General features: G+C 49.4%; 7 protein-coding genes across 7 annotated transcripts; 2 read left to right on the top strand and 5 right to left on the bottom strand.

The window, feature by feature from the left end:
• Positions 1 to 2295: 2295 nt before the first annotated feature.
• On the bottom strand, positions 2296 to 3162 carry LTR64_005886 (uncharacterized protein; the record flags this gene model as incomplete). The annotated part of the gene is made up of 1 exon (XM_064900223.1): positions 2296 to 3162. One exon carries the CDS (start codon positions 3160 to 3162, stop codon positions 2296 to 2298), a length of 867 nt encoding a protein of 288 aa, XP_064753535.1.
• A 557-nt stretch (positions 3163 to 3719) lies between these two features.
• DBF2 (serine/threonine-protein kinase dbf2) lies at positions 3720 to 5754 on the top strand (the record flags this gene model as incomplete). The annotated part of the gene is made up of 3 exons (XM_064900222.1): positions 3720 to 4254; positions 4299 to 5616; positions 5667 to 5754. 3 exons carry the CDS (start codon positions 3720 to 3722, stop codon positions 5752 to 5754), a joined length of 1941 nt encoding a protein of 646 aa, XP_064753534.1.
• Positions 5755 to 6850: 1096 nt separating this feature from the next.
• LTR64_005884 (uncharacterized protein) lies at positions 6851 to 8113 on the bottom strand (the record flags this gene model as incomplete). Its single annotated transcript, XM_064900221.1, has 1 exon — positions 6851 to 8113. One exon carries the CDS (start codon positions 8111 to 8113, stop codon positions 6851 to 6853), a length of 1263 nt encoding a protein of 420 aa, XP_064753533.1.
• An 814-nt stretch (positions 8114 to 8927) lies between these two features.
• On the bottom strand, positions 8928 to 10689 carry CTI6 (Histone deacetylase complex subunit; the record flags this gene model as incomplete). Its single annotated transcript, XM_064900220.1, has 5 exons — positions 8928 to 9568; positions 9620 to 9864; positions 9912 to 10151; positions 10272 to 10434; positions 10494 to 10689. 5 exons carry the CDS (start codon positions 10687 to 10689, stop codon positions 8928 to 8930), a joined length of 1485 nt encoding a protein of 494 aa, XP_064753532.1.
• Positions 10690 to 11651: 962 nt separating this feature from the next.
• Positions 11652 to 13621, bottom strand: LTR64_005882 (uncharacterized protein; the record flags this gene model as incomplete). The annotated part of the gene is made up of 3 exons (XM_064900219.1): positions 11652 to 12198; positions 12251 to 13309; positions 13365 to 13621. 3 exons carry the CDS (start codon positions 13619 to 13621, stop codon positions 11652 to 11654), a joined length of 1863 nt encoding a protein of 620 aa, XP_064753531.1.
• A 587-nt stretch (positions 13622 to 14208) lies between these two features.
• LTR64_005881 (uncharacterized protein) lies at positions 14209 to 17037 on the bottom strand (the record flags this gene model as incomplete). Its single annotated transcript, XM_064900218.1, has 2 exons — positions 14209 to 16784; positions 16878 to 17037. 2 exons carry the CDS (start codon positions 17035 to 17037, stop codon positions 14209 to 14211), a joined length of 2736 nt encoding a protein of 911 aa, XP_064753530.1.
• A 692-nt stretch (positions 17038 to 17729) lies between these two features.
• On the top strand, positions 17730 to 19253 carry PDH1 (ATP-binding cassette transporter CGR1; the record flags this gene model as incomplete). Its single annotated transcript, XM_064900217.1, has 1 exon — positions 17730 to 19253. One exon carries the CDS (start codon positions 17730 to 17732, stop codon positions 19251 to 19253), a length of 1524 nt encoding a protein of 507 aa, XP_064753529.1.
• Positions 19254 to 19528: the final 275 nt, after the last annotated feature.

The following is a 19528-nucleotide window of genomic DNA, read 5'->3' as shown; positions in this document are numbered from 1 at the left end:
CTTGAAAGCAATTCGGCAACTACTGCGTATTCCAAACCAGCTGGTGAGGCTCAATGTTCGGTAAGCCTGTTCTCGTGGTCTTACTCGAGATATCCGAAGTGACACAAGTGAGCTTCTAGAACGACCAGCCGACAATTTGCTGCAATTGTCGGACAACAATGCAGGTCATAAGATATGAGCGGCCGAAAGCGACATTACACAGGTCATATGGTGAGTGGCTATACATAGAGATATTGGGCTGACTATGCTTCGTTATGTTGTTCACGAGCAGTTTTACGGTCATTCCCTCGTGGTGTTCGCGACAGGCCGAACCAAGCTAAGCGACACAGGTACTGGAGGACGAAACTGCGTCACCTCCTCTTCACCGCGTAGAAAGCATAGCCTCACGGCACATTCAACGACCCCGTAGAAATGCCATTCAGGACGATGGCATGTCGAAGGGCAACAGAGTTGAGGCCGAGGAGATTCTATGTCAAAACCAGTTCACCTGCCAAATTCGACATCAATCCCGCAGTAAAGCATGTGCTGACAAGCAATACTATACCGTCATCGCACTCGATCTGTCCAACAAGGCAGCACACGGCAGATAAATTGTACAAACATGTTCGTGTCACGAACAATGTGGAAGTTGAAAGGAAGCAGATGCAAGGGCAGGACAGGACAGGGACAAGATTTCCTAAACAGTTTTAGCTCTTTATCTCATCCACATTTTCGTGATTCGTCACTGCCTCGTGTGATCTTCTCATCCGTCATGCTGAACATCCTGCAGCAGTCTCGTTCAACCCCACGGACCCGCAGCAACATCACAATAGCACACATGGCATGCTGCTCATCAAGGAACAAACAATCAGCGAGTCAGTGGACTGAACGTGTTGTGCTGCCGTAATAAAAGGACGAAATGCAGAGAGACAAAATGAAAAATTACCTGTGAAAGGAAAACTGAACAGGGCCCAACCACGATCATTCTGAACTTGGAAACCTCAGCTAACCACAAGCAACAACATTTTCAACGATCGTGGGACATCGAGTCCAATGAGAACAGCACATTGTGGGTTTCTTTCTAAGCTTACTCGAGTTAGCAAGCTTGCAGTATGGATTCCATGCTGCTGCTTCTGTGCTCGCGGCGGTCTCCATTGACCTTGGTTTGTTCTTTTGGCTAGAGAGATTCTGCTGATCGAGTGCAATGCTTCAATGTCAGTCTGAGGAGCCATTACTGCTTTGATCTGGCGCCCTGCTTGTATAAGGCCTTCAAGAGGTTCTTAGATAACGACTCACCAATCAGGCGTCACTCTCTAGACTGAAAGAAGCAACGTGGTCCCTGATCAGCAAAAATCGTCCTTGCGAGACTGACCTTTTTGGCGGAGACTGGATGTTTCTCGGCGCTCGAGGAGTCCGGCTGGACCTGAGTGCTTTGAGTTACAAGGATATATCTGTCCAATACTACTGAACAGAGCAATCTGAACAAAGCGAACTGTCGTGTTAGCACAGCACAACATGATATGTCGTACGAGTTCCACGCTCTATTGCTGTGCTGAGCGTGGTAACCTCCTTATCGTCAATGTGGAAGAAATGAATAGTATATAAGTTGAGTCCAACGGCAGGACCTCGAGTCGGTGAGTTTCGTTTGTACAAGGTGCTTTGCAACGTGTCAAATTTTTGTGAACCAAGATTCCGGTAAGTTTACTCATTCGAGACATAGACTGGACAACACCTGCCAAGCCCTCGCTGACGAATCGACCCTACCAAGATCTATGCACGAGGAAGAGGCTTGAGCTTACGGGAACAGTCTGAGCGGTGAATCCAAGCAGTCCTCCATTACCTCCCTGCCTCTGAGGGACATATTAACAAGATGGGTGACACAACGAGCAGCACACCATTGAAATTTTCACACTACCCGAACGCTCAGAACGACTTCAGCCCACCCTTAATAGCTCATAATAACCATTTTTTGGGCGACGTTTTCGATTCCGCCGATAAGACGGCGCCGATATCGTGCGGTTTCTACCACTTCAAGCCTGGCACGCCACTCGAGTATACGTATACCTACCACGAGATGAAGATCATATTGGAAGGTGTTGCGACTATCAAGGACGCGAGTGGACAGGAAGTGACAGCCACAAAAGGCGATGTGTTTTTCTTTCCTAAGGGTTCGGTCATTACCTTCTCTACCGAAACACCCGAGGGCGTGAAAGCTTTCTATTGTGGTCAACGAGCCCGAGACGCTGCTTAGGTTGCACTAAGTCGAGATGTTCGAGGCAAACAGTATTGGTATTGACACTTTTGAGCTGACCTTGTCTATGGCCATGTCTCTACAACGTTCCATTCCTGTTCCTTCTTCTCCTCGTTCCCACCTGGACCACCAAACTCCTTGGCGAGTGTGTAAGTCCACCTCTTCGAGTTCTCCGGGTCACTGAGGTCGGTCCTTTCAACCACTTCTGGTGTGATGACTACGACTCTGAAATTCTTTCTAGCCAGGTCTTCATCGCTCAAATGTCCTGCTTTTTGCCCTAATGCTTCACCCTCTTCCGTCTTGCCCTCAGAGATGGGGTGACCTGGTGGAGGATTCTTGAAGCTACCTCGCATACCAGGGCTAAGGTTCTCGAACTGGTTTTCGACCTCTCGTCTCCAGCTCCATTCGCTATTCTTTGACTCGTGGTCGCCAACAGGACGCATGTATCTTCCTAGCTGAGCCTTGACAGTCATAGTGCCTGAGTTCTGAGCCGCTTCAGTACCACCTTCGATGTCATTAGCTGCTATCAGCCAGCCCTTGCCGCGAATCCTCCATTGTGTAGAAGTGTCCTTGACCCAGTAAATCGCCTCGACTGGTCCACCACCACCAGTACCGGACTTGCTCTGCTCCCGATCGCCATGTCCTTTGCCTGTAGCGAACATATGGTAGGTCTTCTCCATTCGTGCATCAGTGGTGAAGACAGGACAATCGGACTCGTATATAGCTGGGTTCTTCGGGAGCTCATTGTGCTTGTTCTCTGGCAGTTGAGTCCAGAAACCACGATGGATACATGATCGAACTCTTGGTTCTCCCTCTGGTGTCACAGTAGCGAAGTAGAACTCAGCGGAGGGACCACCCAACTTTTGAACATGCTCCTCGAAAGTCTGCCTCCATGGGGCTTTGGAAATTACGGTTGGGTGTTGACCTGACATGGTGAGGGTCGAGGAGAAGCGAGCGAGACGCTGGAGGGTTTGAGCAGCCAGAGTGGTGGAATACAAAGACTAGCTTGATACAAGCAGTATAGCAGTGTTCTCTCAGCTACTCAGGGTAATAAGAATGAGATGAACTCTGCCAGAACTGCTACTCCTCCATAAATTCTCGTGTCTTTCTCAAAGCTCATGACGGTTTGAATCTCGAAGTATGACATCACTATTTCGACCCTGGCTAAGTTTGCACCCCGATTTGATCAAGCTCCAGGCGCTTATCGGGCTGGATGGAGCTTATCTATGCCCCGCATCCTGAGTGGTTGCCCCTAACAACTGTGTCTGTTGAGGCTCATTCCGCTTGTTGCTTGCTTGGGGGTGTTCAACGGTGCATTCTCACAAAAGGACAACGTTCAGTTCCTGCTAGTGCAACATCCCCTTAGTCGTGCCCTCCTCAGAAGTCGTCGCTGCTTGTTCACTGTTCATTCACTGCAGAGCAGGAATTGCAATCTCATCTAGGACCAGTGAGCGACGGTAGCCACACCGCTTAATCATCCTCATTCAGTATGGCTATCACGAATCCCTTCGCATCACCAACACAGAACGAAAAGATGTCGTTGCCCATGCCACCACCTCTTCTGCATACTAGGTCGGGAAATGAACTCTATGATCGGCCTTCAACACCCGGCAGCAATCACATTGTCAGCCCTCAACAAACCCCTCAAGGCAGTCCAAGCAAGCACCACTTTCCTCCAGGTGCTCATGACTTACCAAATGTCTTTGACAATGCTATGAAACTTCAGCCTCTGACACAGACTCAACCCAAGTCTCCTTCCAAGAATGATACCAACCAAGACCCATTTGCAGTCACTGAGAAATTCACTCGACCTGCAAGCCCAACACGACAATCCAATAAAGAGAATGCTCCAGGCAGTCCTACCAGATTTGGCTACAATCCAAACTCGGCTGCCCAGGCAAGAGATGCTCCATACCAGAAAACAGAAACTAGGAGAGGCCCACAGACACGTAATTTGACTGCAGAAGAGCTCGAGAAGTTGCAATCGCCCAAGGTTAAGCGTCTCGCCAATGTCACTCAGCTATGTAAGTTGCATACTCACACACGTGAATGTTACTAATAGAATCAGACTTTCTTGACTACTACTTTGACCTCCTCTCTTATGTGCACCAGCGCCAGACAAGACATAATGCTTTCAAAGAGGCTGTGCCAACACCACCAACCACGTCTCAAGTTGAGTACGATGCTGCATTGCACAAATATCTGGGCCGAGAACGAGCGAACCTAAGAAAGCGACGAACTCGATTGAGACATGGTGACTTTCAGATACTTACACAAGTCGGTCAAGGTGGTTACGGCCAGGTATATTTGGCTCAGAAGAAGGACACGAGAGAAGTCTGCGCTCTGAAGGTCATGCGCAAGAAACTGTTGTTCAAGCTTGATGAGGTTCGACACATTCTGACAGAACGAGATATTCTCACGGCTGCAAAATCAGAATGGTTGGTCAGACTTCTATATTCATTCCAGGACGACGAACAGATATACTTGGCTATGGAGTACGTTCCAGGTGGTGACTTCCGGACCCTACTCAACAATACTGGTGTTCTACACAACCGACATGCTCGATTCTACATTGCTGAGATGTTCTCTTGTGTGGACGCGCTTCATAATCTGGGCTATATCCACAGAGATTTGAAACCCGAGAACTTCCTGATCGATGCCACTGGTCACGTCAAGCTCACAGATTTCGGTCTGGCAGCTGGTATGCTGAGCCCGATCAAAATTGAAAGCATGAGAGTCAGACTTGAAGAGGTTGGCGAAACAAGAGTGCCATTCGGTCTGCCCGCCGTGGAAGATCGATCAGTAGATCAACGCCGAGACGGTTACAAATCACTTCGAAAGAGGGACGTCAACTATGCCAAATCTATTGTCGGCTCGCCCGACTATATGGCTCCCGAAGTTCTCCGAGGCGAGCAATACGACTTCACTGTCGATTACTGGTCCCTGGGCTGCATGCTTTTCGAAGCACTAGCAGGCTACCCACCCTTCGCTGGTGCAACCGTAGACGAAACATGGCAGAACCTCAAGCGCTGGCAGCGAGTTCTTCGCAAGCCTCAGTACGACGATCCAAACTATTTCCTCAGCAAGCGAACTTGGGATCTCATCACCACACTTGTGGCTGCCAAGGAGAACAGATTCAAGAATATCACCGAGATTCACCAGCATGAATATTTCGCCGAGGTTGATTTCAATGCTTTGAGGGAGCAGAAAGCACCATTCGTTCCAGAGTTGGACTCTGAAACCGACGCTGGCTATTTCGATGACTTCAGCAACGAGGCCGACATGGCTAAGTATAAGGAAGTTCATGACAAGCAGCGAGCTCTCGAAGACATGGCTGAGCGTGATGAGAAGATGGCCAAAGCCTTGTTCGTGGGATTCACATTTAGGTATGTTACTCGTGGCCCATCTATAGACATCGTACTAATAAACATGATAGGCACCGACAACCAGCTGTGGAAGGCGGCGCTAAGCCTGCGAGTCCAAGAAAGCAGATGGACGAGAACACTTTTGGCACCATCTTTTAGGTGTTCAAGCTACCATGAAAGGTGGCGAATGGTGCATGTTCGTTTTGTGGCTATGGGTCGAAACATGGCATTTGTGTTAGTAATTGTTAAGCGAGTGTCGCGAACATGTCTGGCATGATGGTCTGCTGGAATGTCGTTGGACGAAAATGTAGTGCATTGGCGTTTGGCGAATTTCGATACAAACGGTGTATTACTATGATTGATGCCAGGAGAATAGATACGAAAAGCTATCGCACACCGAGCTCAGGCTGCAGCTCTTTGACAAAAACTTCTATTCGGTTCTCAGAATGGTATACGATTACTTCCCTTCTCGTGGACAGTATTGTCTTTTACTGACATGTCCTGATAAACGACTACTGCCAACCCAAACCTAGCGCAATATTCCCCTGCATTTATCCCTCGTCCATCTCCTCTAGCCAGAACCTAATAAAATCGACTGCAGTGCTTGTGTTATTCGTAGGCGACCTTAATTCGAAGGGTTCAAGGCATTCATAGTGCTGGCCTTATCTCGACTTCGCCTGGACTTCGGTGCGTGTGTGTGCGTGAAACCCGTGAGCTTGTGCATGGCTGTAATGAGCTCTCTTTCAGCGTCACTATCGAGGGCTGTCACTGTCGACAGGCGTTTCGTACTATACAAGATGGTACAGCGTTCTGCTTGTAGGCTGGTAGGTACTGCCTCGTCCGGGCTCTCCGTATCAAGTATACACATCTGACTTTGACGGCCGCAAATACGTACTTGGTAGTAGTAGGTCCAGCATCGTGTATCGGACACTATTGAGCTAGTCTGCTGCATGTAGCTTATGGCTTGAACCTTCTGTTAATGGAGGTGGCTTGTTCATGCGGTAGATGTTTCGACGTCTTTTTGCGTCGAGGTTTAATTGGCACGGCGATGTTTGTTAGTTCGTGACAAGTCATGACCTCGTGGTACTGTCATCTGAAAGAGGTTTTTGGCTGTGAGATTGGTGTTGTGATGTTCTTGGCATCCGGGTGATCCATCAGCTCTTACACAGCTTGTTGAGGATGTTTCGTACGACTATTGGCTGGCGAGAGACAGCGACGGCCTCTCACTGCTGCAATCGGACAGCCTCTGACATCTTCAAGCTGTATCTGGCCATCTTTCACGAAATGCCCCAGTAGTGTCTCTCAGTATTTCCTCTAGACCCTTGAATCTTTCCACTCCAAGTGCTTGGTACGCTTTCGTAGCCTTCACAGTCGGTTCACTCGCAGGCCATCCATAGTCAAACTCAGCTCCATCCTTCTCCTTCATCACATACCCTTTCCCAGGTTCACCTACTATGATCCTTCCGCGGATCTTCTCCTCGTCCTTGAATATTGTCTCCCTCATACAATCCGCAAAAGCCTGTGGTGGAGCTTTACCATTCGTCGCCAAATACCTCTCCCCTCCAGCCTTGTCAGGATTCTCAAGTGCCCAGACATGCAAAGCAGCCACGTCACGCACATCGCAATACGTCGCTCCACCAATCTGCATCGGCAGTTTCCCGTCCTCTTTGCACTTCCCACTATAGATATTCCACACAGGCAACAACGTCTCGTTCAGCTTTTCCGGCCTCTCAGGCCAATTTACAGGCGGTCCCATAACCACACCCGGATTAATCGACGTGCACGCTGGGCCAAGCCACTTCCCACCATCCTCTTTCGCGCACTGCTCGATAAAATCCCACATCCACTTCTCTGCCACGGCTTTACTAGCTCCATACGCGACCATGGGCAGGAACTTCCCCGTCCCTTCATGCTGAGCCTTCTCACTTGCCCTGGCCACACTTTCCCCAGTCTCATTCCAGTCCTTCTCAGTGAAATCTCTGTTCTCCAGCCCACCATCCGCTATCGACAGGTATTTCCACTTATCCACGATGGCCAAAATACTGCTCAACTGCACGAAACTCGATACCTTGCCGTTCTTCTCGCGATTATGCTTATATGCAGACGTGAGAATGGACTTGACTCCCCCAACAGCTGGAGTGAAGAACGCATCTACAGACGTCAATGTCCAATCGACTGGACTAGCGGTGTGAATCACGCCGTGTACGCCCTGCATCGCTTCATCGAATGCTCCTTTGACAGTAATATCGCTGACCACGACATGCTTTAAACGACCGGTATTTGCGAATGGTGCAAAAGCTGGATTTGAGAGGAGTTTCGAGGGTGTTGAGGCGGAGCGTGATGTTCCGAGGACGGTGTATCCGCGAGAGAGGAGGAGGAGAGCGATGTGGCTTGCTATGTAGCCGTTTATACCGGTTAGGAGGATTGTTTTGTTGGCGTTGGATTGTTCCTGGCCGGGTGATATGGACGGAATGGGATATGTGAATGGTGGAGATGTTGAGGGGGTGTATGAGGACATAATGGTCTAGCCAATATATAGAACACTGTGTTCGATGTCTGGGCTTGCCCGGTGGCACGATTGATGTTGTAGGACTGATGAAAAGTTGTCTCTCAGACCCAGAATAGAACGTAAATATCTTACCGGATGTCGAGATCTATTCAACGTTTTCAGGTCTGTTCTTGCAACAAGCACATCAGACCACTCTTTGTCGTGCCCTCAATGATATGACACTGCTCCTAAGTTATCAACAACGCTTTTAGTGTATATCAACGTGGCACGCTATGTTACAACCCAGAAAGTCGACGACTCTTGGCACTTCTGGGCACTCGGTCCGAATAAAAATGTAGATACGGAGGTAAGAGGCGATGTGGAAATCAACAATCCTGGTATATTCGATCTATGCTACAAAAGTTGTACCCCTAGGAGAACGCGCATACCTACGCAACACAAGTTTGACTTCACCAATACGTCGATAACACTTGATGAGTTATTCCATGTCATTTTTTACCAGAAGCTAACAGAAAGAGTTGGGTATCAAAATCGTCTCAGAACACATAGCAACGCCTTCCAACATCGCCATGCCGTTTCGCATCAAACATGCCGCTCACAAAGAGCTTGCCTTTGTGTTTCCTCATAGCTGTTCCTCTGTTCCTCTGTCCCTGTTGTACCATATCATCACCGTCTTGAGTATCATCTCACATCTGCCGCTTAGCCACCATGTACAAGCTTTTATGCTGATCTAAGTCGTAATTCCCAATCCGACCAACTCCTTACTCATATGCTCAGACGTCGATCTTCGTCGAGGTCTCAATTTGACCATCTCCTCACACTCCTAGCGTGAGTAGACACCATAATGACTCTGCCAACCAACAAGTTCACCCATCAACGTTTCCATCATTTGTCCGCTTGCCAATTTAGCGAAGTCCATATCCGGGATGAGTTTGACCTTGCATGCTTCATCAGGGTCCTGGAGGCCCGCAGTGATAGCCTCAATCAATTTGCTGGCTGGCATACCTGTAGCATGACCGTTGGTTTTGGGCGTGCTGTCACCCTTTGCACTGTTGCTCGAACGAGAATCACTACCACTATGAGAGGTCGGGTTTGAGCCGTTCGACTTGTTATGTTGGGTCTGCATCTGGCTTACAAACTCAAGTATTGCAGCTACACGCTTCTTCATCTCATTGAGAGAAGTTCGTGAAGGGTGCACTTTGGCTCTTGAGCGATTGCCTTCATGTGCACCATAAGGAGAGTTGTGTCCAATTCTGTCGTTCGAGTTCGATCGATTGGGGGTATCGCTTGGATCGTATAGATCTCTCGTATACTGATTCCTACCCACTCTTTTACCACGCACACCTGGACGTGCGCCCCCTTTGCCCTTTGACTTCCCTGGCTGGGGAGTGTCCGCTTTGATTTTGGTAGCTCTAGGTTCGGCCATTTTGGAGGGAGACAGAGTAGGAGTGGGTGGGGGAGAGTCTGAGACTAAAGTCAGTGGTTGTCAAAAGTGGACATAATCAGGCAACTTGCCATCCACCCTGCGCCGTTCAGATCTAGCATTCCGTTTGCTAGCAGCTTCAGCCCTTTGTGCGGCAGTCTCTTGCTTCATCTTTTCTCGGATCTCCTTCTCCCTGTTGTTCCTGGCGGCAGCTCCGCGCAATTTGGAGCTGTTCTTTCCTGTAGCCATCTTTTCTAGCTCAGGACTTTGGCTCTTTTTAGATGAGACCTCGGAAATACTTGAGCCGGTTCTCTGTCTCTTATTGGCAGGTCGTTGACTGTATAGCTATTAGCTCAAGTAATCACAGAGTGTAGTAGAACTCACTCTTCGCTTTCGTCTCGACTTCTCTTGCCTAACGTGCCTTCCACTTTACTTTGTTCGATGGCCTGTCTTAGCATTTCGTCTTCGTCATAAGCACCTCGACTATTCATGGTCGCTCTCCTTTTGGTGTTCTGTAGTGCCTTATTCTTGAGTTCTTTCATTCGGGCCTGGTCGGCTGCGGAGAGAGGTGTGGAACGGATTGAGCCTTCGAGGACTGGCAGGTAGCGTGAAGATTTTGCGTTGCTGAAGATAAGATCAGTAACGGTTCGACAACGGATGCAAGCCCCGTGCGATGAAACAAGAGTCGTCTGGGTGTAGGCAGCCTCAGAATTACATGTTGGGAATGCAGGGGTGCGAACTTACAGATTCGAAGCTTTCATGACCTTGTGGAAGTCTGGTTTGCATCTTTCGCAGTAATATTCATCTGGTATGATAGACTCATCGTGGATACCCAGACAGCCACCGTGCTGCCAAACATGACAATTGTCACACTGCACGAAGAAGTTACCCATATCTTCTGTAAGCGCTATCGAAGTTTCAATGTCAGTCTCTAAGCTCGTCTCGCGATTTGTTGGTCAATCGTACCTGCTGGGCCGAATTGGTCTTTAATGCTCACACTGGGTCCTGGATAGTCGGCATGGCCACAGATGCAGCGAGTGACGTCGTCTTCTAATACTTCCTGATCTTCTTCGTCGGCGGATGGCTGTTTGAGTAGAGGATCTTTGTCGGTCTCAGCACCTCGCCGACTCCTGCGGGGAGCAGAAGAGTCACCACGAGCCATGTTGTCGGCGTCGTCTATGGATTCAGATCTCCTGACAGACCCTCCGCCCTCGGAGGCTACCGTGTGCGCAAGAGTAGGTAGAGAGGTGCGAGTGTCTTTCGGGTTGAGGTTTGAGGAGGAAGAACTCGTATGCGAAGGCGCAGTCGGTTGCTGGGATGAACGTGCTCGTGAAGACCTTCTAGGAGACATCTCCAAAGCGATTCAAGATGTGGTCGGTGCTCGAGATGAGCGTATTGGCTACCCTCGCAATGCCTGACAGAGATTCAGGAGATCCGTAGGTATGTACGGGTGAGGGTACCGCTCAGCGCACTGTGGGACTTGCCAATCGAGCAAAAAGATCGAGGCAAAGGGAAAAGCCAGGAGAAAGATGATAGATCTATTTCAAAAATGACATCCACAATATTGTTGGATGTTACATTGCAAACATTGTCGTTGGTATGTAACTGTGGAAAGAGCGAGTGGCAGCAGAAAAGAACTCATCGACGCCAACCTCAGCAGGTGCGCAACCTGCGACTGCACAATCCTGAGAGCACCGACCCGTGGACTGTGCCGATCCTGCCTCAGAAAAGTCAAGCTACACCGACTGGCCGACTATTGGGGTACAAGGCTCCACCGTCCCCTCTCAGGCGCGACTCGACCGAGCACGTTTGGCTTTTCAGACATAATGCAGAAGCTATACGTAGAGTTTCGAGCGACGGACTCATCGAAAAGCAATGATGGCACACACTAATCGCGGATCTCTGTCGAGGAAGATAGTTGCTATAGTCGTCGTCGAGGTTCGTAGAGTATGTCAGAGGAAAAGAATAAGAATCACGGCAAGAACACAGAAAAGGTACAAAAGTGATGTCATCGTGCAGACGCGTTTCTTTCTGACGCGTCGCGCTTCTTGATCAATACGGACTCTTCAATCAACAATTGAGTTGTTCCTGCATTTATGTCTAGCGCTTTTCGGCTGATCTTCTTCACGATATTGAAATCTGCTCGACATGCTTCTCGGTATCCCCTTCAGTAGCCATCTTGCCCTCCCACTCCTTCTTCACCCGGGCAACTTTGCTCTCAAGCACCTTGTCCATATCCATGTTCATAGCCCTCATCCATTTCGGGTCGATGTTGTCCACACTCAGGTAAGGGCTGACATCTCCCTTCTCAACCAGCTCTCTGACCGTACCCATACCCAGGTATGCCCATCTGTTCTTCTTCGCTGGTCCAAGGTATGTAATTTCAAAGTCCTCGTATCGAGGAACCCTGATAGCTTCAATGTAGTGCAGGGAGCTGCCGGGCCAGATAGCATTGACGCGGCCAGTCTCGTTGTCCTTGTACCAACTTCTGCACGATTCGTTCCATACTGTGTGGCGGATCCATTCCTGTGTGTGTGCATTAAACTCATCGGTAATGTCCTGCTTCGGGGCAATGCTGCAGATGTATTCCGTTTGAATCTTCTTGATCATTTGGAGAGCATATCGCGATACTTCATGAAGTGGACCCATCACGCTTCCATTCTCTACAGGCCTGGTCAGGTGTTAGTAATCCAAATCATATATGTTTCCCTCTTAGCACTTACCAGCTTGGCCCAATGAAGGTCAGGAAATTCGGAAATCCTGGTATGCCGAGTCCTAGATATCCTTCTGGACATACCTTCCATTTGTCGGCAAGATCGATACCATCCTGGCCCACTATCGGGAATCTGGGTCGATAGCTGACATCGAAGCCAGTGGCACAAACAATAGTATCGCACTCGCATCGTGTACCGTCTTCGCCAATCACACCACTTTCGTCGATCTTTACAACTGGTGTAAAATGGACATCCACATTTTCTTTCTGTATTGCCATCATGTATGGATCACCCGGCGTGATTCTGCGACACCCAAAGCCAAACTCTGGTGTGTATCCTTTGAGCAACCTCTCGTCCTTGATAAACTCAGCCATTCGAGCCTTGAGCATCTTCTGACCTTCAAACTGAGCTGTGGCGTTCTTGTAGAATCCACCCCACAAGCCGTTGACTTGGTCCTCGATGCTCTTAGCATGCTCGACCATCTTTTGTGGATCTCTGAACTCCTTCTTTTGTTCATCTGTGTATTCGTGGTTGTGACCATGATTATCGGCAATTTGCACGAACCAGACTCCTGTCCTGACGAAGACATCCAGGTGTTTGGCGTGCGGCTGCATAGTAGGTACAGTCTGGATCGAGCTGGCGCCGGATCCGATCACAGCGACACGATCGTTCTTCCATTGCTCAGCTTGGTATTCCTTGGGCCAGCGTGCAGTGTGAACTATACGACCTTTGAATTTGTCCATGCCCTCAATGTTTGGCCATTTGTAGTTGTTCAGAATGCCAGTACCGTGAAGCAGAAAGTGGCATCGATCATCGAACAGTCTCGTGCTGCCATCAGCCTTTGTCTCTTTGATCTTGACGAGCCACTCTCCAGTCTCTTGCTGCCAGTAACATCCCACAACCTCGTGATTGAAACGCATATATTTGCGCAGCCCCCACACTTCGCATACCTTGTCGAGGTACTTCCAGATGTCTGGACTGTAAGAGAAGAATCTAGGCCAGTCCGGATTGAGAGCGAAGGGCAATGTGTAGGCGTGAGACGGGATATCGCATGCACAGCCAGGATATCTATTCAAAGTCAGTATTGATTCGTGACGGCACAGCGAAATTTCATGTCACAAACCTGTTCTCCAGCCATGTGCCTCCTATGTCGGCATTTCTATCGTAGACAACATGCTCAACGTTCTCTAACTCCTTTTGAATGAAGTAGGAGTTCATGATACCTGTCACACCAGCGCCAATGCTGAGCACACGGATCTTGCGGACCATGGGAGCATGCATAATGATATCCGGTATCTCATATTTTGGATCTCTGGGTACGCCATTTGTGGCGTAGCCATCAGTCTCGAAGTTGGCTAGGGCATTAATATCCGGTGCCATGTTTGATACTGCCCAATAATGTGTGTCGAGGAAGAAATGTCTTCGGGAAGGCTACGCCGGCCCTTTTGTACAAATGCTGTAAGGAGGAAGAGTGACTGATTCGCTGTAGAAAGGTACAACAGCTGATCGACTGGTGCAGATCAATGCTCCAAATGCCCTCACTACCACCAATCTTGGAGAGTCGAGCTGGCCTGACACCTCTGCATCTGAACTGCCTACGGAGCAGCCACTATGCCTCGAAACACAAGTAGCCGAGGCTAGCGAGTTCGTAGCATATTGTAGGCATACTCACGTATCCAAGCATTGTATGTTTCCCTGTCTTCGAATCATTGTGGAGTGCGGAATATTGAAACTCCAACCATAGTAGCCCAGCTTCGTCCACAGACGGTATTGTGTTGGGTAATTTTCTGAGAAAGATCCCCGCACGAATTGATGTGCTTGACACTGCCTCGGCTATGCCAATCAGGCGTACAGCGTGGTACATGGTTACGATCTTGAGTGCATGATAAGCTTTGCGGGCCTTAATGCGACCTTTCGTGCATACGGGAACGTATACTCGAAGCCAAGTAGAGACATGGGTACTGAATTCAGTAGGTGCCGTCGTAGCGGAGGTCTCGAGAACTTCTGCCAATGTGTATCGTGATCTCATCGTCCGGCATGATCCAGTTCTGTTGCGCGACAGACCAATAGCTCAAGTCTTTACGAGTCAGAAACATCTCAACGGTCTTGGTTTCGCCAGTCCTGAGGTCAATCTTCTCGAAATTGCGAAGTACTCTGACTGGCATGTCGATGTGCTCCCCACTGACAGGGTCTGTCACATTTTCTGGAAAGCTCACATAGACTTGCACTACTTCCTGTCCCTTACGAGCTCCCTTGTTTGTCACTCGAACAGTAATTTTGACATGATTCTCAAACAATGAAGGATTCCCGCCTTCGCCGCCACCTGCCTGGCTCGGTTCTCGCTTTGTGTCATAGCCGAGAGGGTATGGATACGGCACCTTGCGTATCCGTTCTGCGCTTGTGATCCAGGGATATATGTATTTTCGGAGTCTGCGGAAGCCATCTGGGAACATTGCGGTCTCTGGATCCAACGGTGCATTTTTGTAGTCGGGCGGTGTGAGCTCTGGAAGTCGAGGAGCTGGCAGTGGTGATTTTGCTTTCAGTGACTCGATTGTCGAGTTCGAATACTCGAAGGTCGTGTATGACAGACCATAGCCGAATTCGTACCGAGGATCTAGGCCTTGCTTGTCAAAGTGACGGTAATCGATATACAGTCCCTCTTTGAAGTCAACTTGAGGTACAATATGGTTGGGGTAGTATAGGACAGGTGCGGTCTGGCCATAGTCTGCTAGACTGCGCCCGATAGTGTATGGTAACCTTCCACTGGCATCAACCCTGCCGAATAACACATCTGCAAGTGCATTACCGCTCTCTTGGCCAGGTAAATTAGCAAGCACGATCGACTTGATGTTTGGCAGGTCGGCAAACTCCTCCATGATCACCGGGCCCACAGAATGAACGATAGCAATGACGGGTCCGCCACAGAGCGCTGCAACGTCCTTGATCAGGTTCGCACCCCCCTTCTGAAGCTCGAGATCGTTCCGGTCACCATAAACGCCATTCCAAGCGAGATACCCCTCCCCTGCATCAGCGTTTGCAAGTACAAGGCATAGGTCCTGTTCTTTAATCATCTGCTTCTCTGCGGCACTCAACTTGTTCTTCAGAATTCTTGATAGCTCAACGGCCCCGGCATCGAAAGATTTGTGCAACGCGACAAACGGATCCACTAGATACGGAAACTCTGATGCTCCACTTCCCCAGCCTGAAGCCAGAGTGCCGTCGTTGCATGCGCGATCGGCACAGTGATTCGGCCCGCCTTCTGCTGGGCCTCCGTCCTCTCCAACCACTATCACTTTGGCCTTGCGTTCAAGATTGAGCTCTCGCATATGATAATTCAAGGGCAGTAAGGCATCTTCGTTCTTCAAGAGCACAGTGCCTTCATGTGCAACTTGCCGTGCGACCTTCCTGGTTTCAGCTGTTGAGGTCTCAACATACTGATTGACTACTCCAGTATCATCACTGTCATCGGCGCCATCGTGCCATTTCCCGACAGTCTCATTGGTCCAAGAAGAGAAATTCGGCTCATTCTGCTCGCGGGAATCTTGCCCAACTTGGTACCATGCAGCAACAATACGCGTCGCCATGTCGTTAAGTCTTTGAACAGGCACCGATCCGTTGAGGACAGCGAGAGTCAATTGTGAACCGAACAAGGGTTTTCCATCCTGCCAGAACAGGCCGTCTCCTGGCATTGACATGTCCAGGCCAGCTAGTGCACTGGCCACGCCTGATCGCTGTGCTAGCCAGTCAGATTGCACATACCCCTGGAACCCGAGCTCATCCTTTAGCATACCATTAAGCAGCCATGAATTTTGACAGGCATAAGAATTGTTGACCATTTGATATGAACACATGATAGAGGCAACACCAGCTCTGATACTCTCCGCGAATGGCCAAGCGTATATCTCGTGCAAAGCTCGATCACCAATATTCGATGACAATGCTTCGGGAAGACCCCATTCGAAGGACTTTCGAAAATGTTCTTGTTCGTTACCAACAAAGTGCTTAGCAGTGGCTTGAACACCTTGTGACTGTATACCCTTGATGGTTTCAGCAGCTGCTACAGCCTGAAGGACAGGATCAGACCCAAAGCCTTCCCAGTTTCTTCCACCAGCTGGGTTTCGGCCTATAGGTCCCATCGCTGGCCCGAGCAACACATGAACCCCTTTCAGCCTGGCTGCTCGACCATGAGCCTCACCACGTTTCCGCATGAGCTCACGGTTCCATGTCGAGCCGACAGTAATTCCAGCAGGGAAAGAGTCAGCATGATCAGCAAAACGAATACCAAGTGGGCCATCTTGCAAGCAGAGAGCAGGAAACCCTGTGTTGCCAGCTCGACCGGTGGTTCCGACACATAGATCCATAGCCCAGCCTGTGCCTGTCGTAACGTTGACTTTCTCCACCAGAGTCATCTGTTCCACCAACTTTTGTGCTTTAGCATAACTGTCAGCCCACGTTGACACGGTTCCACCATTCGGCGAAGGATACCAGGGGGGAGACTGTCCATCAATGAGGCCTTGCTTGTAGGCGAAGTAGCCACCACTTCCTATTAGCAGTAAAGTGACGAGGGCGACTGCTGCGCAAGCTGCTATGCACGCTTTTGATAAGCTGCTACAAGCACACCATGCTTTTGCTTTACGTTGCCTAGCAGAGTTTTCAGGGGCTTCGAGAAGCCTAAGCTTCCCGTCGTCCTCTTCATCATCGGAGAAATCATTATAAGTATACTTGACATTAGGTGACTCGCCAGCGACTTCGGCGTCGTCGACTTCCAGCGGCTGGTAAACAGTCTGTGCTGCCATAACAGCAGTAGGTAAATTTAGCGACAGAGACGTTAGTGAGCTGCAAGGCACGGACAGACTAGTCCAACCCGCGTCTTATTAGACATGTTCGGCAAGTTAAGCGAGAACCGCGTCAAATTCTACAGGCTACTATTGCGAGTACAAGCTCAACGATTTTAACGCGTTGGGTGAGTGACACAGGCTGTTAAAAACCATTCCGTGCTGTACGCGTTCTGAGCAAGCTTTAAGTGATCATGTTTGTGAACGATTAAAGCATGAACTCATGTTCAATCCTGACTCGGAAGTATCCGGGTTGTTGACCCGAGGTACAACCACGATAGATTGTGGGGCTTCTCGTTGACGAACGTTGCTGCTGGCTACCAACCGGAAGCTTTCGAGCTGTAAATTTACAATATTTTGTGTTGTCGAGTAGATTCTTGAGCGTCGACCGGTTCAGCCAAGTGAGATCGGGAGCCTATTCAGCACACGCTTGTGTTTCCATCTTTCTGTCCTTAACTCCTCGAATATTCAACTTCGTCAACGCTCGAGAGCTTGGAGAGTTGTAGAAACAAGCGATGTTGACATCTGTAGCCCTGAAAAGAGCTCCATTAGGACGACTAGCTACCAGCACGGCTAGTTTTGTGTCACGACCTTCACTCACCCTTCGACCACAAACACAACTTAGACAAACCTCAAAGCTACCACGACCAACTATGGCGGCTAGCTTTACAACTTCAAGCCTGAAACAATCTTCGCATCCTTCGAAAGCCCCTCCCGCCGAGTACGACCCCGAGATCAAGGATATTGCAAACTATGTACACAACTACAAGATTGATTCGGAAGTAGCTTTGGACACTTCAAGATATATTTTGTTGGACACAATTGGCTGCGGTCTCGAAGCCCTCAGATTCCCACAATGTACTGCTGTGCTTGGCCCAATAGTACCAGGTACGACTGTGCCTAATGGAACAAAAGTACCGGGTACACCATACCAGCTAGATCCCGTCAATGGTGCCTTCAATATTGGTGCAATGATCAGATGGCTCGATTACAATGACTGTTGGCTTGCAGCTGAGTGGGGACATCCATCAGACAACTTGGGTGCAATTCTGGCAGTCGCAGACTGGATCTCGCGCACGAACAGAGCTGGTGGTAGCTTGGGCAACGGCAAGATCCTGACCATACGGGACGTTCTCGAGGCCATGATCAAAGCCCACGAAATTCAGGGATGCCTAGCCTTGGAAAATTCCTACAATAAGGTTGGTCTCGATCATGTTGTACTGGTTAAAGTCGCTTCGGCCGCTGTCGTGAGCAAGATGCTTGGTCTCAACGAAATGCAAACTCGAGATGTGGTCACGCAAGCCTGGGTCGACGGTCAGTCCCTCCGCACCTACAGACACTCTCCAAACACCATGTCTCGAAAGTCATGGGCTGCGGGTGACGCTTGCCAACGCGCCGTCAACCTTGCCCTCAAGGTAAGCCAGGGACAGTCGGGTGTTCCTACCGTGCTCTCTGCTCCGACATGGGGTTTCTACGACGTCCTCTTCAAGGGCAAGAAGTTTGAGTTCCAGCGTTCATATGGCAGCTATGTTATGGAGAACGTGCTTTTCAAGGTATCGTATCCAGCTGAGTTCCACTCACAAACCGCTATTGAGGCTGCTCAAAAGATCAACAAGACCCTCAAGGACATGGGCAAGACTGCAGCAGACATCAAGGAGGTCACCAACAGAACACACGAAGCCTGCATCCGAATCATCGACAAGCAATTCAAGCCCATGGACAACTTCGCCGATCGAGATCATTGCGTACAGTATATGGTTGCCAATATGTTGGTCTTCAATCGTCTCGAGGCTACAGACTACCTTGACGAGAGTGAGGCAGCTCAATCACCATTGCTTGAGGATCTCCGAAAGAAGATCAAGTGCGTTGAAGACCCACAATTTACAGCAGATTATCATGATCCTGAGAAGAGAACAATCTCAAACGCTTTGACAGTCACACTGAACGACGGCACTGTTCTTGATGAGGTCGTTGTCGAAGCACCTCTTGGTCACAGATTGAGAAGAGATGAGGCCAAGCCTGAGATCCTGGCCAAGTACAAGAGACACTTGGGTCACCATTTCCCGGAGTCACACATCAAGGAACTGATCGAGCTTGGTACCGACGCAAACAAGCTTGACTCGATGGAAGTTGATAAATATATGGATTTGTACGTTAAGGACAAGATGGACTGGTAATGCTACATTCAAATCTAGACCTGCTTTCGTACGTACACTCGGCGTCTACCTCTTCGGACCGCGAAGGACAACTGAGTTTGCTGAGTATTTTGCGACTTGTTCCGTTGCCCTTGACCTTGCCTTCGTATTTTTGGTAGACTGATATGCCGTCTCGGTGATTACGTGGAGGCGGAGGCGGTAGCTTCGCTGGACAACGATGACGGAGATAGAAGTTCATAAGCCGAAGAGAACGTGCAGTGGTATCGGAAGACCAAAGATATGATGGTATTCTTGGC

The sequence above is a fragment of the Lithohypha guttulata genome (assembly GCF_036872675.1).
Source record: "Lithohypha guttulata strain CCFEE 5908 chromosome Unknown scaffold_4, whole genome shotgun sequence".
NCBI classification, from domain to species: Eukaryota; Fungi; Ascomycota; class Eurotiomycetes; order Chaetothyriales; family Trichomeriaceae; genus Lithohypha; species Lithohypha guttulata.
This window is presented reverse-complemented; position numbering and strand designations above follow the sequence as displayed.